General features: G+C 36.7%; 1 protein-coding gene and 1 non-coding gene across 3 annotated transcripts in view; both read left to right on the top strand.

Annotated features, from left to right (window-relative positions):
• Positions 1-14,584, top strand: part of TTK (TTK protein kinase) — a 32,794-nt gene that overhangs the window by 3,049 nt on the left and 15,161 nt on the right. The window contains exons 2-9 of one of the 2 annotated variants that reach the window (XM_419867.8): positions 428-604; positions 3,348-3,495; positions 3,740-3,965; positions 5,586-5,692; positions 10,555-10,698; positions 13,809-13,917; positions 14,010-14,085; positions 14,165-14,262. In XM_419867.8, coding sequence (XP_419867.5) covers positions 3,348-3,495; positions 3,740-3,965; positions 5,586-5,692; positions 10,555-10,698; positions 13,809-13,917; positions 14,010-14,085; positions 14,165-14,262 — 908 coding nt within the window. In that variant the 5' untranslated portion in view covers positions 428-604. The remainder of the gene's footprint in view (positions 1-427; positions 605-3,347; positions 3,496-3,739; positions 3,966-5,585; positions 5,693-10,554; positions 10,699-13,808; positions 13,918-14,009; positions 14,086-14,164; positions 14,263-14,584) is intronic. The other variant, XM_046939018.1, reaches the window with a different exon arrangement.
• On the top strand, positions 9,521-9,593 carry MIR1712 (microRNA 1712). Its single transcript, NR_035208.2, has one exon. It is a non-coding gene; the product is annotated as a microRNA 1712 (primary transcript).

Below are 14,584 nucleotides of genomic sequence, written 5' to 3'. Positions count from 1 at the left end.
TTCACTGTCTTGTCAAATTTTGAAGATGCTTCACAAATTCATGGCAAATACTTTCTTGAAAGTAATCATGTAGCAGATTTAGCCGTTGTGATACTCTGAATACTTGCTTGTGATTAGACTTGGGCATGAGTGAAGAGTAGTTGCGAGTCATGATAATATGCAGATGATTATGCTCTCAATATATTTTTCATCTCTACATTTTCATACCCAGCAGATGCTTCTGGAAGCATTTGCTTATAGTCCATAAGTAATTCTTGAGCTTTTCTTTTTGGTGCTGGTTAGTATTGTTAGTAACTAGGAATAGTTTAATTGGTTTGTTTTAATGAGAACTCTGTTTTTGTGATGTTACGAATATGCAGGAAGCTTACAGTATATATTGATATCTGTGTACTTCTGAATATAAAATCATTCAATTTTTGATACCCAGGAACTTCTTCAGGATGAAGGACTACATTTCTTGCCGTTGCTGGATTCTTGGGATCATCTGAAGTAATCTGACCCTCATCCACTTCAACTTTTTGACGAAGCATATCAGTTCTTCAGAAGTTTTCTCCATATTGTATATATTGAACTTTTGTCAGTTAAGAAGCCACATATCAGAAATGTAAGTTTGGCAACTGACTTAAGGTCAGGCTTATGTAGAAAATTACTATTTTTTTGTCTGCTACTTATGACAGCCTGTCACTAGGAAAATAAAACCTTAGTGTGGATGAGGAAAACAGAAATACAGTGTTTAAAAAAAAATCTATCTGGGAATCATTAGCAGTTATAGTTTTAATGAAAAATCATAGTACTGGAACATATGATATAAATTTCTTTTGATGTTCTTGGTGTTTAATGTTGCCTAAGGCTTAGCTTCAGGAAGTTGACTTCATCCATACTCTTAATGGGTACGGCTCAAGGACTGATCTTTAAGAATGTTCTCAACTGTAAAGAGGAGATCTGGAGTGAGAGTTTGTGTATTAATTAAGGGCAAAACTGCAACAGGCACCAAAATCTTGGCAATGAGGAGATTATTTTATTCGTGTGAGGTAACTAAGTATCATGCTTGGAATGGCATGCAAACAGTCTTTGCTACAGTAATCACCTCTGTCATCTTTTAGCAATGTGATTTCTAAAAGAGGAGATTGTTTATTGAGACTGTCTCAAAGCTGCTGAAGATGATTCTCCTCAATGTACTGTGATATCCCTAGTCCAGGTCTGTGACCCCCAGTACAGGAAGGACGTGGAGCTCTTGGGGCAGATCCAGAGGAGGGCCACTAAGATGATCAGAGGGCTGGAGCACCTCTCCTATGAGGAAAGATGGAGGGAACTGGGATTGTTTAGCTTGGAGAAGAGAAGGCTCCGGAGAGATCTCATTGTGGCCTTCCAGTACTTGAATGGAGTGTATAAACAGGAGGGGGAATGGCTGTTTATGAGGGTGGACAGTGATAGGACAAGGAGGAGTGGTTTTAAACTGAGACGGGGAGTTTTAGGTTGGATATTAGGAAGAATTTTTTCACACAGAGGGTGGTGATGCACTGGAACAGGTTGCCCAAGGAGGTTGTGGATGCCCCATCCCTGGAGGCATTCAAGGCCAGGCTGGATGTGGCTCTGGGCAGCCTGGTCTGGTTGACCACAGTGATCATCTGAACTCGATGATCACTGTGGTCCTTTTCAACCCAGGCCATTCTATGATTCTATGATTATAAAGTGAATGTCTTTAACACTTAGCACACTTTGTCAGGCTAAATCTTGGGCTTTACCTAGTAGGTTCAAAATAATGTTTCTAACATAACCTTTTTAGGTAGATTGGAGTTTGCTTTACTTTCTTGATGGCTATTTCTAGTGCAGGAAGGACATAAGTTATGGCAGTTTCTGCTGTATAAAGAAGTTCTGTAAGCATGACGAACTTTCTGGTTTTTGGTCTCTGGGAAAAGCTGAGTCTGCTGCTTTCAAAGAAATACAAACTTTGGATGAAAACTGCTCTAAAAATTAATTTTGAGACTCCTGAAAGAGAGTGAAAGGCTTTTAGTAAGTGGGATTAGAGGTGGATAGATGAACTTTTTTTCATTCCATTTTGTTCCTTCTCTAATTAATCTAAAATGGATCTAATCACTCCCTTCAAGCAACTTTTCATTGACTTGTTATACTTAAATACAAACATTCTGTTATACTTACTACAGGCAATGCAGTATAGGAATTCATTGCATCTTATTTACTGGTTCACATGTATTCACTGCATTCACTATTTGTGTAATCTCTTAATTCCTTTGGAGAGAGGCCTAGGATGTAAAATTTTGCAGCAGGAGAACTTAGACTGAGATGAGGAACTATTTCAAAACATTTAGTTTGGAAGCTCAATAATATAAATAAATGCAGCATACTTTTCAACTGAGTGCTACTTTAAGGAAGAATATTGGTAAAAGAGAGGCATAACCAACACAAATATACAGATTTAAGAGTGTGTCTCACCATCTACCTGTGCATGTGTTAAATAAAAAAAATCCTGCCCATGGAGGGAAGAAGTAAGGCTGAAAGATGAGTTATAAGTTTCAGGACGCAACGAGATGGTTACTACTTCTACTGTTAAGTTATGCCTGTGATGGAAATGGAGAAAAATGAGAATTGTTAAAATTTCTAGTTCATAGTATCAAACTTTGTGTAAAAAAAGTTTACGTTTGGTGGAGTTGTGATAGGATTGAGGCATGTAAGGTGTAGCCTAACCTCTCCTTACACATGTCATCAAATGGAAGTGTCTCCTTCCTCCCTTTCCTTTTTCTTTTCCATATGATGAGACAATTAAGCAAAAACACCAAGGTAGCAATGAATAATAGAAAAATATGTATGTATTATAAACCCTATCCCTATTTAATGTAGGATTAGTTTTCTGTGCAGTTTATCTCTGAGCCAGGTCACCATGAGGTCTGACAAGTCCTTGTTCTATTACTGTTTGTTTGAGAGGTGTGGCAGAACGTGTGGATAGAAGCAGGACTGCCTCTTAGTGATGCAAAACTGTGGATTTAGGTTGTGGGTTAATAGAAGAACCCTATGTGTTCAGGTACTACCCCCACTTGAACTTTATTTGAACACTTAAAGACACTGTAGTGGAAAGGGCAGCTGCGATGCGTGGGTTAACATCTGGGCAGATAGTTCAGTGTACTGATTCCTTCTGCTCACTCAAGTTGACTTTTATTAAGAAGTCTACTTGTGTAACTAGATCGACCAAGTCTTATTAGGATACTTATTTAATGTGTGAGTCTCAATTTGCAAAATAAAAGTGAAGGACTCTCCTGTGTCAATTCCAATTAATGCCAGTCGCAACTGGGCTCTTCAGTAACTTCCCTGGTTTCACCTTCTGTCTGCAGATGGAGGAGGAGGAGGATTTAAGTGAAAGAGGATTGCCACGAATTGCTTCAATCATGAGTAGAGTTAGAGACTTGAAAAACAAATACAGGAATGAAGACAATATCACAGATGAACTGAACTGTACTAAAATATCAGCTGATACAACAGGTATGTGTTTGTAATCTCTTTCAGTTATGCAACTGAAGGAAGAAAGGTCTATTAACCAAAACATTTTAAAGTGTAGTGCTTCCTCAGCGTTAATGACCCTGGGGTACATTTCATCTCCTTACTCTTCAAAAATGATGGGGAGGGAGGAACAAAACAAAAACCTCATAGTGTTAGTATTGCATGAAAACTTTTTTCTTCTGTCTGTGTTGGCTACATTTTATTCTTTGTTATTTTTTTCTGACAGATAACTCTGGAACTGTTAATCGAATAATGATGACAACAAATAATCCAGAAGATTGGCTGTGTTTTTTGCTTCGGCTGGAGAAAAAGGGTATTCCTCAGATGGACCTTAGTATACTGAATAGGCTCATTGGTCGCTACAGTCAAGCGGTAACTGCATTACCTGCAGAAAAGCATAGTGAAGATGAGAACTATGCTCGCATCCTTGTGAGATTTGCAGAGCTGAAAGCGTAAGTACAAATCTTCAATTTTCAATATAAGAACTCTCATCAATGACTCCTGGATTTTCATGGTGATAAAATAGTGTGGAGTTTTCTTGTTAGTGACTCCTTGAAATTGAGCAGCTTTGAGTACTCTATAGTGCTTGCGTTCATTGTATTTGCTAATGAAATACAATTCTTCAGAGCTATTTGGTGTAGAGATGTTGGTGCTCTTCTTTCTGGACAATATAGGTGAAGTTCATGGGGGAAAGCAGCATGAGACACCTTTCTAATTTCAGATTTACACTGTTGCTCAGAAGTTGTATGAGGGAAATCTGATAGAAAACTTTAACACAGATTGTAGTTTAACAAAGGTTAAACTGTATACATTCTAAGTTCAGGATTATTTCTTTGGTGACTCCTGTAGGTGTCCTACTGTGGCTTTGTGGGAGACAGCTTGCTATTGTTGAATTCATCCAGCCAAACTCCAGTGGTCTCCCATTGCCTGTTCTTCCTTCTCCCTTACTCTGAAAAGCACATCCCAGCCATGTTAAATAGCTCCTTTAGGGTTGGAAGAACGTCTTAGAATATCGTTCTATACTTTTATGACTTACGGAGCGAGTTCTGTTTGTAGTTTACTGCTTTGACTAGTGTGAATTTAAACTGTGGTTATTCAGGTATTTTCAGACCTATTTTAGGGCAAGATTGTAACTTTTGGTAAGAAGTTCTATTGTCACACTAGGTACTGTGAAGGTATATTTTTGAAGAGCTGCATTTCAATGTCACAGTAATCTTTAACAGTAGAAGTGGTCTCAGTGCATATAGCAGTATTTATGTTATTATACCCCGCCTATTACAACTCCAGCAGATGTTTTGATCTTGCAGTATGATGTAGTCTACTTCTTTATCTGTACTGTCATCTGCATGGGTTTTGTTGCACTGGTGTTTACTTTGATTGTGTGGTTTTTAGTTATCTATTGATTGTTTACCAACAGGAGATTCAGGAGTGAATTTCTTCCTGCTGTGAATACGCAGCACCTTGAAGACAGAAGTGGTTTCTGTTTAAGTGTTGGAGTAAAATGTATTTCAGAAATACCTCCTGTTTCTAAAGATATGGAAAGATAGTGCTCTTTTTTGTTCAGTTGGTCAGTTGTTTTTCAGGTTTTTTCAAGATGTATATGATGCTTTTTCTGTTTCATGCAGGCTTCCTGAAGTTTTTCTCCCCACAGATTCAAAATCAAATATCTTTAATGTAGTTATTGCTCCCTGTTTTCCTCTCTTGCCCCTCCATCCCATTTGCAGCCTCCTTAGTGTAGAAGTGGATGCAGTTAGATAATGGGGATCTTTCTCTGGTGTCAGCATGCAGCTTGGAAGGTGTTGGTGGGTACTCTGAGGGGAAAACAGCTATGAGTTCTTTATTACTACTGATGCTATTCCTCAAAGTGAGTACCCAGTCTTTTCATGTTTGAGCACATCTTTCTGTTTGGAGAGGGTCAGTTTGATTTATTTCACTTACTAGGTATTTTTTAAAGACTCTTTGCTTATATGTACTTCATGAACGATTCATTAATGATTCTGAGAAAAAGAACATAGAATGTTGGTATGTGTTTGATTCTATGCTCTGTAACTAGTGATATGCTGTCTTTACAGTCTTCAAGATCCAGAGGAGGCACGAGACCAATTCCATCTGGCCAGACTGAACTGCAAGAAATTTGCTTTTGTGCATGTGGCTTTTGCACAGTTTGAGCTGTCACAAGGTGTGTAGAAAAAGGTGTTTGTTGCTGTCTTGTGTTGTTCCAGCTTGTCTTTTAAACCTCAGCTGTTGCATTTTGCAAGGAAACTGAGAGGTATGAAGTCAGAAAATGAAATAACTGGATCTTCTTTTAGGATTGAAATTTAATTAGAATGTGTCTTCATTTCTGAGACCACTATACGCAGACATTATTTTTTTCCTTTTTAGAAAAAAAAACTTTGAGACAAGGTGAAAGTGGGGTGTCATTTTTATTTTAAAGCTTTGACTTTATTGGCAAATTTGAGTGAAGCTCTCAGTGGTGTGAAAAATGATCATCATCAAATCTAGGTGCTAATATTCCTTTAGATACTTCCAACTTGTGAAGGAGGCCATCTTCGTCCAAAAAGTAACTGTAGATCTTTGTATTTTGCTTAAAATAACAAAACACTGACTGTGAATGCAATCTGGTTGATTTAAGTTTTCCTGTTGCTCAAGTTGTTAAGTAGCTTGACTGCTTTATTTCCTGTTTTGTTGTTGAAAGTTGGTGTTGGGACAGAGATTAATATCTTCTGTTGCTTAATACTAGTAGTAAGCTAACTTCTTTCACAGTGTCATAGAAGTCATATTCCCATCAAGTCAGGAAGCAGGAGATAGTTTTGTCAGTGTTTAAAATAGAACGGTACTCTGTCAAGTTTACTGCAGTGTTTTAGGCAAGCCATTTTGATAAGACAGTGATAACACTTATAAAAAAGGAAATGGAAGAATAATGGATGACAAAATGGAAGTATAATGGAAGTTGTGGTTGCCCCATCCCTGGATACATTCATGGTCAGGCTGGAAGTGGCTCTGGGCAGCCTGGTCTAGTGGCTGGCAACCCTGCCCATGGCAGGGAGGTTGAAACTAGATGATCTTTGAGGTCCTTTTCAACCCTACTCCATGATTTTTGGATATGATTCTAATATTTGGACTGTCTGTCTCTGGTATGACTAGTTGCACTCAGAGCAGATTTCTTGAAAATACTTCATGCTGTTGCTGGGTGTACTGGGTCTGGCTTGAGTGGAGGTTTTTCTTCATAGGTGCTGGGTTTTTAGGTTTGTAAGGTTTTCTTTAACAATGCTGATAACACACCAATGCTTTAACTGTTGTTGAACATCACTTGCTCAGTCTCAAGGTTTTTTCTCTCACTCTGCTTCCAACCACACTGAGTATGCTGGGAGTGAGCAAAAGATAGTTGATTCAAACTCACTAAAGGGATGTTCTATGGCAGATAATATAATGTTCAGCAATAAAAAGCTGGGGGCTGGCCTTTTCATGGTAGTTCCTTAGAAACTGGTGGGACGCCAGTCTGCTGGCAGGAGGTGAGGATTGCTTTGTGTGACTTGTTTATTAGTTTTATTTCCTACTTTTTCTTTTGTTTATTAGGCACTATCTTGACCTATGAGTTGTGGGTTTTTTTTTTTGCTTTTGCTCTTCTAGCTCTCTCCTACTCTTTTGGGATGTGGAGTGAGTGAATGACTGGTGAATGCTTCATTGTTGGTCAAGGACAACCCATCACACTCAGGAAAAAGTCTTGATCTTTTAGATAATTTTAGGGTTTATACTTCTTCAGTTTCTAGTTGACTGAAGACTAAACCATTTTAGGCTATATAAATTGTCTTAAATATATTTAGAAAAACATATCCCCCATCCTTTGGGCCATTAACTAGTCCACAAAGTCCGTGCTGACTTATGTTGCTTTCTCATTATATGGGAGGTGATCTGGGCACTTGGCAGCAGAACTGTACTATACACAAACACCCCTGTATTTGCGGATTGGTCTTCATTTATCTTCCTTCTGTGGTGAACTGGGCCATAGGCATTCCTTTAAAACTTGTATTTGAAAGAAGAAGCCTTGGTGGATATGCATTGTATTTTTTTTGTGGTTTGGTTTTTCTTTTATGGCTTTTGTCAGCATCATGCTAGTTAGTGTATACTGCTGAATATGAGAAATTCTCTACTGAATTTACTGCAATAGATGAAACTAATCTACACTCTGGGTTCTGAAGGCACCTTATGAGAATTCCTTTTTATGTTTACCGCTGTTTACACAGAACTACTGTCTGTGGAGAACAGACTTCAGCATTCCTTTTGTTTTACTACATTTTAGGATACAACTTAGATATCTAAAGTATGGCCAATAAATTGAACCATTTCATTTAAACCAATGAGTAAATACTAATTTCTAGTGTTTGTTTTTTTCTTACTTCCAATGTCCCATTTGTAATGGGACAGGAAAGGCCATGGAAATTTCCCTCAGACATGCTTGCCACAAAATAACTGGGGAAGAATACTGAGTATTTTCTGCAAAGCTGGGAGGAGAGGGCAAACCTTTACATCTCTGACTTGAAATTCCATATTTTTTTCAGATTAGTCAGTTGTCTGACCAGCCATGTTCTGGTATTACTTGTTATTTTGAGTTTATAAACAATAGTTAAAACTGATTACATGCAATGCTCACAAGACAAATTATTGGTTAATTAGGGTAATAAACTGGTAGTACTGCAGTAATAACGATACTGGTAAGTACTTATTGCAAGTGTAAAACCCACTGTATAACTTAATTGAAATGTAGAAATGTTACAAGCTATTACTAATAACTAAATTTCATCCTTCTGTCACAATCGCTCATGAACCCAGTAACCCCACAGCTAAGGGATGTGCTCATGCAATCATGGTTTGTTTTTTTTTACTTTGACAGTAGTCAACCTGAAATGAAATCCTAATCCCAAAGGAATTAACAATTTGGCTTTGTCTTATCTCTTGTGTGGTTTCTGTTTTGTAGCTGTTACCTTTGATCAGGTTGATACGACATTTGGTAATGTATTCTCCCTGCTCAATGATCCAAACAGGATTGGGGTACCATGTGAATGCTACATAGTTAAAGAGTGCTCTTTTCAGTGAGCTTGCCCAGTTATGACCAAAGGGAAGGGGAAGATTGTTGTGCTCTGGTACCTCTTCACCAAGGTCGTTTCAGCAGTGCATTGGCAAGCCTGCCACTTGGTTCTGAATGAATCTCTTTCCTTTTGCATTAGGGTGAAGACTTATACATTCACTTCCTTGTTTTGAGTGAAATTGTGAGTGAAAGCTCAAGTGAAAATTTTGAAACAGTGATTGACCATGATACTGATTTGCTTATAAACTGAAAGTACATAACCTGAAAATGGAGTAACAAAAGTGATGCTTTTTGTTTAAGTAGGCCTGATAAGGAGCTGCCTCTTCCTTTTGTGCCTTGGATTGGGTGCATAAAGCAAGATTATTGTGAATTGCTCAAAGCTCATGACCATAAATAAAATTTTTGGGGGGTCTATGAAGTGTATTGCTTATGTGTAGATCATTCAGGTCTTTTTGTGAAGTCTACTGGCAGACTCATAAGACACTCCTGGCTTTGCTTCCTTCCCTTTGTTTCCCATCTAATAAGGAGGTTAGAATGATCTTCTTAATGTAGGTGTTTTTCTCATATTCTTAGTTATTCGATGTGATGATTAATGCAGAGATAACCTATTCTCATTCTGAATATCATGTCATCTTAAGGAACTGCATAGTTAATTATAACCGTGGGTAGAATGCTGATTAGGGGTTTGCAAACAATCCCAACATACCAACAAAAAACATCCCCTCTGCAAAAAGCCCTATTCACTTCCTAAGGATTTGGGAGAAAAATGGTATTTGATCAAGGGGTTTAAAAAACAGTCATCATGACTATGTACAAAATAGACTTAAATGAAGTCATAGCCAATTTTAATTTAACATTTACTTGTTTTCATGCCAAATGTTACAGATTATTCTTATACTTGCTTGCTTGAGCATAAGTTCTGCCCTTCTGGCTCCAGTCTTAACTGCAGGCAATGCTGACATTCTCCTTCAGTTATCAGTGGAGTTTGGAGTGCTAGAGACATGGAGCTCTGTTAGAGCGTAATAAAGACTTATTCTTACAGGTGCTGTGTCTGTATAGTCGAAGTACTTTATACTTTGATGCTCTGGAAATGAGGAATAAGACATCAAGAACTTCAGGGTACAGCTGTATATTAACAGCTGTAACAACACTGCATCACTTCCTCCTGATGCTTTCTGAGCAAAAGCCAAGGAGAAAGTTTTGATCACAGTGCATTTATTTCTTTATTCACCTCTGATACTTTTTTATAGCTACATGTATATATGTTCATCCATGTAAACTGAATGCTTTAACGTGTCCTTTGGTAAAATATACCCCATCTGTTATCTTCTATTTCAGCTTATGGCAAATAGGAATGTGTAAAACTAATTAAAATGAAGAACCACAGAATATCAAAACTATGAGGGGTGTAACTCATAATCCCTTCTCACCCTTCTTTTCTTAATTATAGTGCATTCTGGATTAATTATGTTCGACTCAACTGCTGCTTTCAACCTCGATTCTTATTAAGTGCATTGAAGATATAAATTATATGCGTATTATAAAATATCTGGTCAGATAAGTGCAAGTCCATAAACCTCTTATGCTACAGAGGGGGGAAAAAACCCTACTGATTTTAGCTTTTGTGTTGTTTTCTTGTGGTTCTAGCACCCAAAAAATGCTGAGAATGCAGTTATAAAGTCTTAGGTCATATTTTATGACTTTGGGCTCAATTTCATGTGGAAAAAAAGTGGCTTATGTGATTTATTTGTAACTTCTTCTAGGCAGTATTCCAAAAGTGGAAATCTAAGGGGTAATGTGCAGACTAAACAATGATTTGAGAGAATGATGGAAAATTAATACGACACAATAAACTTAATTATGTCTTCAAAGAAAAAAGACGGTAAAGACCATGTTGCCGCAGTACAGTTGTATTTATTTGCTTCATCTCTAATGTTATGTTCTTTATTACTTAGGAAATGTGAAGAAGTGTAGACAGCTCCTTCAGAAAGCTGTGGAGTGCTCTGCTGTTCCACTGGAAATGTTAGAAACTGCTCTACAAAACTTGAATTCACAAAAAAAGCAGTTGCTTTCAGATGAGGAAAAGGAGAACTTTGCAGGTAATTGCAATCTCTTAAAATATTGATTGATTTTAAGCACGTTGTACTGCTAAATGGAAAAATTATTTCAGCGCGTGTTCTTTCTAGGTACAAATTCAAAATCCACTGTTGTCCAATAAACAGACATATTTGTCTATTCTCCATCTTAATCCTTCAATACCTGGTTCCATCTCTTCTCAGGAGTCATCAGAAAGTAAACTGTTTTTTGTGAAGGGTGTCTTTTTTTTGTTTTATATGAGGACATGATTAGTGCAAAATAAATCTGATTTCATTTTTAAGGGATCCATCTTCAGAAGCATGGTAGAGATTTGCTGTTTGCTTTTAAGTTGACCTTAATGTGAAATGCTACTTATGAGGGGGTAATAAGTATTTGGCAGTGCTTACAGTATTATTCAGTCTTGCTGTTTGTTTTTAATAAGCTTTGTTTTCTTACTGACCTCAATTCTACATCTGATGAACTGTGTCCCATGATAAGTTAATCTTCATGAACTGTGCAATTTGTACCTGATTTTATTTACTTATTCAAATCTTAAAGGTATACCTATGAAGGAGTATGTGTAAAATGCTTATCTGCTGTTTAGGAATCAATGAATTCAGGGGAAGAGTGGGCTCATTAATTTATGTTTACTGTTAATTTGTAACAGTAAGTACTTGAAAAATGCTGCATTTCAGTGCAACTATTTAAAGATAAAAGTTTTGAAAAGCAATAGTACAGAAATGCAGGGATGTAGATGACTTAAATCGCTGAGCTTTGCTTTAGTTGAGTTTTCATGTTACTTCTGGAACAATAAAAAGGCTATCTCTTAATCTACAGGCATTTAAGACTTGTCTATTTAATATTCTTGCTTAAAGAGCTGCCTTTTGAAGCTTCTTATTTAAAGATAGTAATGCTATGTAATGCATTTCTTCACACATGAGAAGATTGTTCAGAAAGCTTTTGACAAGATTGCATGCATTTATAGAGTAATGATGCAAACGTAAAAACCTCAGCAAGTCTAGAAGCTTTTGGTTTAATTCCCCCTCCCCTTCTTTCTTTCATGGATGGTGATATAAAAATCTGACATACTGGGAATAATTTGGGGAAAAAAAGACACGTTCTGAATAGGATGAGAGAGAGGCTGTCTCAAACCAAGAAGGAATTAAAATATTGTAGGTTATCTGAATATGAGAATCCAATGGTAACCTTGGACATGAAACACTTAGGGGAAAAAAAGCTTTGGGGGTGTTTATGGGAGTGTGGGAATGATGATACTGGATTGGTCAACTACCAATTCAAAGCTGTTCTCGGTGTCAGTGTTAAACTCTAAGTATATGTTGAAATACCTATTTTTCAATATTTAACTAAGTAGTATATATTGACTTGAGTAGTTTACAAAAAAAAAGCACCTAGAAATAGCTAGAATGTCAGTGTTGGTCTGGTGGAAGTCTAGCTGCTGCTGGCTAAAGACAGAAAGAGACATGGGAGGCTTCAAAGTAGAAATGAGTTAACATTTAAGTTCTAGAGCAATTTATTAAAGTTAAGCAAAGTTGTATGTAAAATAAAAGTCCTTAAAAATCCAGAGATTTCTTGGAAGGTAGTGGATAACCATGAATTCTGTTTGGTCAGGCAATAATTTCCTGTGATGATGGAAAACAAGGCCTACACGATGAGGAAGCTCTTACCATAATAGTTTAATGCATATTCTATAGTGCGTATTTTTGTCTTTGTTAAATGATCTTCTTGTAGATCAGCTTAGCTGTTTTGTCTGACTCATCAGATGGTAATTTCCTTTTAAAAAGTCTCGTCAGGATAATAAACTGAAGTTGGGTTTAGTATTCACCTGAAGCTCTTAAAACAGCTCATACTTCAGTGTTTCCTAAGTGGAGAGTTAATCTTTCTATATTATACCATGTTTATGCACTGTGTGCACAGGAAGTTACTGAAGTGTGATATAGATACATCTGTATGTTCTGATTTCTTATGATAACTTGTTCATTTCTGAGGATTTACCTTCTCTATTTTTCAGCTTTATGCAAACATAGTTTGGATGATGGCAACATTCAGTGCAGTGTTCAGTAGAAATTGGCTTTACCTTTTTGTTCTAAGGTTAATATATAACTTCAGATCGCTTTTGCCAAGTCTTCCGTAACTGAGTGAGATTCTCTATTGAGTTGAGATGGGGCTACTGAAGCTGTTGCTTTTGGCTTCCTCATCTTTTGTGAACTTGCAGTAGTAGAACACAGCTTGTAAGAGCACTCTCAAATTTGCCCTGAGCAAAATCAGGTAGTTAACTTACACCCAGCTAATTACTTTGTCTAATTCATTTTAATTCGTCTGATATGAAATATGAGTACTCCTGTATGTGTGATGTTAGCAGGCAATTGAGAAGGGTCTGACAAACAGGCTTTGGTAACAAGTTACTGAGTCTCTGTAGTAGTAGCAGGGGATTTGTTCGTCTATCTGTGCTGTTGTACCTTTGAGGTAGTATCCCTGGGACAAGCTGGGTTTTGGGGCTTAATTTAGGATTTACTGTTATTTAGATGTGGGTGTGGAATAAACAGAGTCCAAATGTGAGCAGTTTTAAATTTCCAGATGAGTCCATATAGAAACAGCTTCAGATTCATTCTTCACACAATGCTGTTTTGGAGTGAAGGCTTACTTTCAGAGTGGAGATCCGGAAAATGGACTTACTCTGTAAGCCGCTGTTTCTTCCTCATTCCTCTTCATGCTACGTAAACCATTGTTTAGTATTTTCTTTGAATATTTTCTTCTTTCTGCACAGTGATTGAGGATTTTGAGTGAAAAGTTAAATTCCTTGGATAGTTTTTGAATATGTTGGATCTCCCTTTGTTTTAAAGTAGTTTACAATTATAGCATTGCAGAAATCAAGCAGCTAATATATTTTAGCTGTTGCATGTCAATTTGTGCCTGTCCTAGATATCTCTCCCTGGCTGTAAATCTTTTAAAATTGTTTAAAATGTATGCCTAGATTTATAGGAAATAATGATAGTATGTATTGGTATTAGATTACTACAAATGTGTGTATTTCTTTTGAAATCATTATAAATGCTTTTCTTTAGAAATTCAATCTCTTGTACTATCTGAATAATTCTAACTAATTTACCTGCAGTATCAAGTGTACAGGAGTCTGGACTTCAGAGCATAGTTGGAAATCAGAGAAATATAAAAAGGAACGATTCTACTGAAAATTCTTCTGCTGTTGCTAAACATCTTCTTGGGTAATGACTTTATTTCTTATTTAATTTCTTAAAACATTTACAAAAGAAAGCCATACACTACTGTTTGTTTTATTTATTTATTTTGCCTTCAGGGAAGAGAAATCACAAGACCATGATGTTATAGTTAACTTCCACAATCCATTAAGACCACTAAACAAATCTAACCAGGTATAACATGAATTATTTTCCTTCAAAATATTAAAATCTTAATACTTTATGCATTTGATAACTTGTGATTTACTCTTAGGCCTGCCCTTTTGGGAGGGTTCCTGTTAAACTAGTAACTGATTTTGATGATGTGGTGCAGAAGACGGATGTCCCTCTTACAGCTAGCGTTATGAAAAGGTATCGTTGTTTGGTTTTATTGCAATGCAACAGGTTTCTGTTCTTCTTTTCAATAGGGATAGTTTTTCTTATAATATGGTGGGAATATAAGGTGTTAATGTTAAAAATTAAAGATTGACAAATAGTCATAATTGTGGTAGATACTAAACATCTTAACTTAATACTGAGATTGTTTGTATAGCAACATCGATCAATTTCTTGTTCTAGCAGACTAATAGCCTCAACAGCGAGGCAGAGACTAAAACAAAAAAAATTTCTGTTGAAAGTAACTTGAGATTTGTATATTCAAGTTCCAAAAAATGAAGTCTTATTCTCCAAAATA

The sequence above is a fragment of the Gallus gallus genome, chromosome 3 (genome assembly GCF_016699485.2).
Source record: "Gallus gallus isolate bGalGal1 chromosome 3, bGalGal1.mat.broiler.GRCg7b, whole genome shotgun sequence".
Classification (NCBI taxonomy): Eukaryota; Metazoa; Chordata; class Aves; order Galliformes; family Phasianidae; genus Gallus; species Gallus gallus.
Note: the sequence above shows the minus strand (reverse complement) of the source record. Positions and strands in the feature narration are given on the sequence as shown.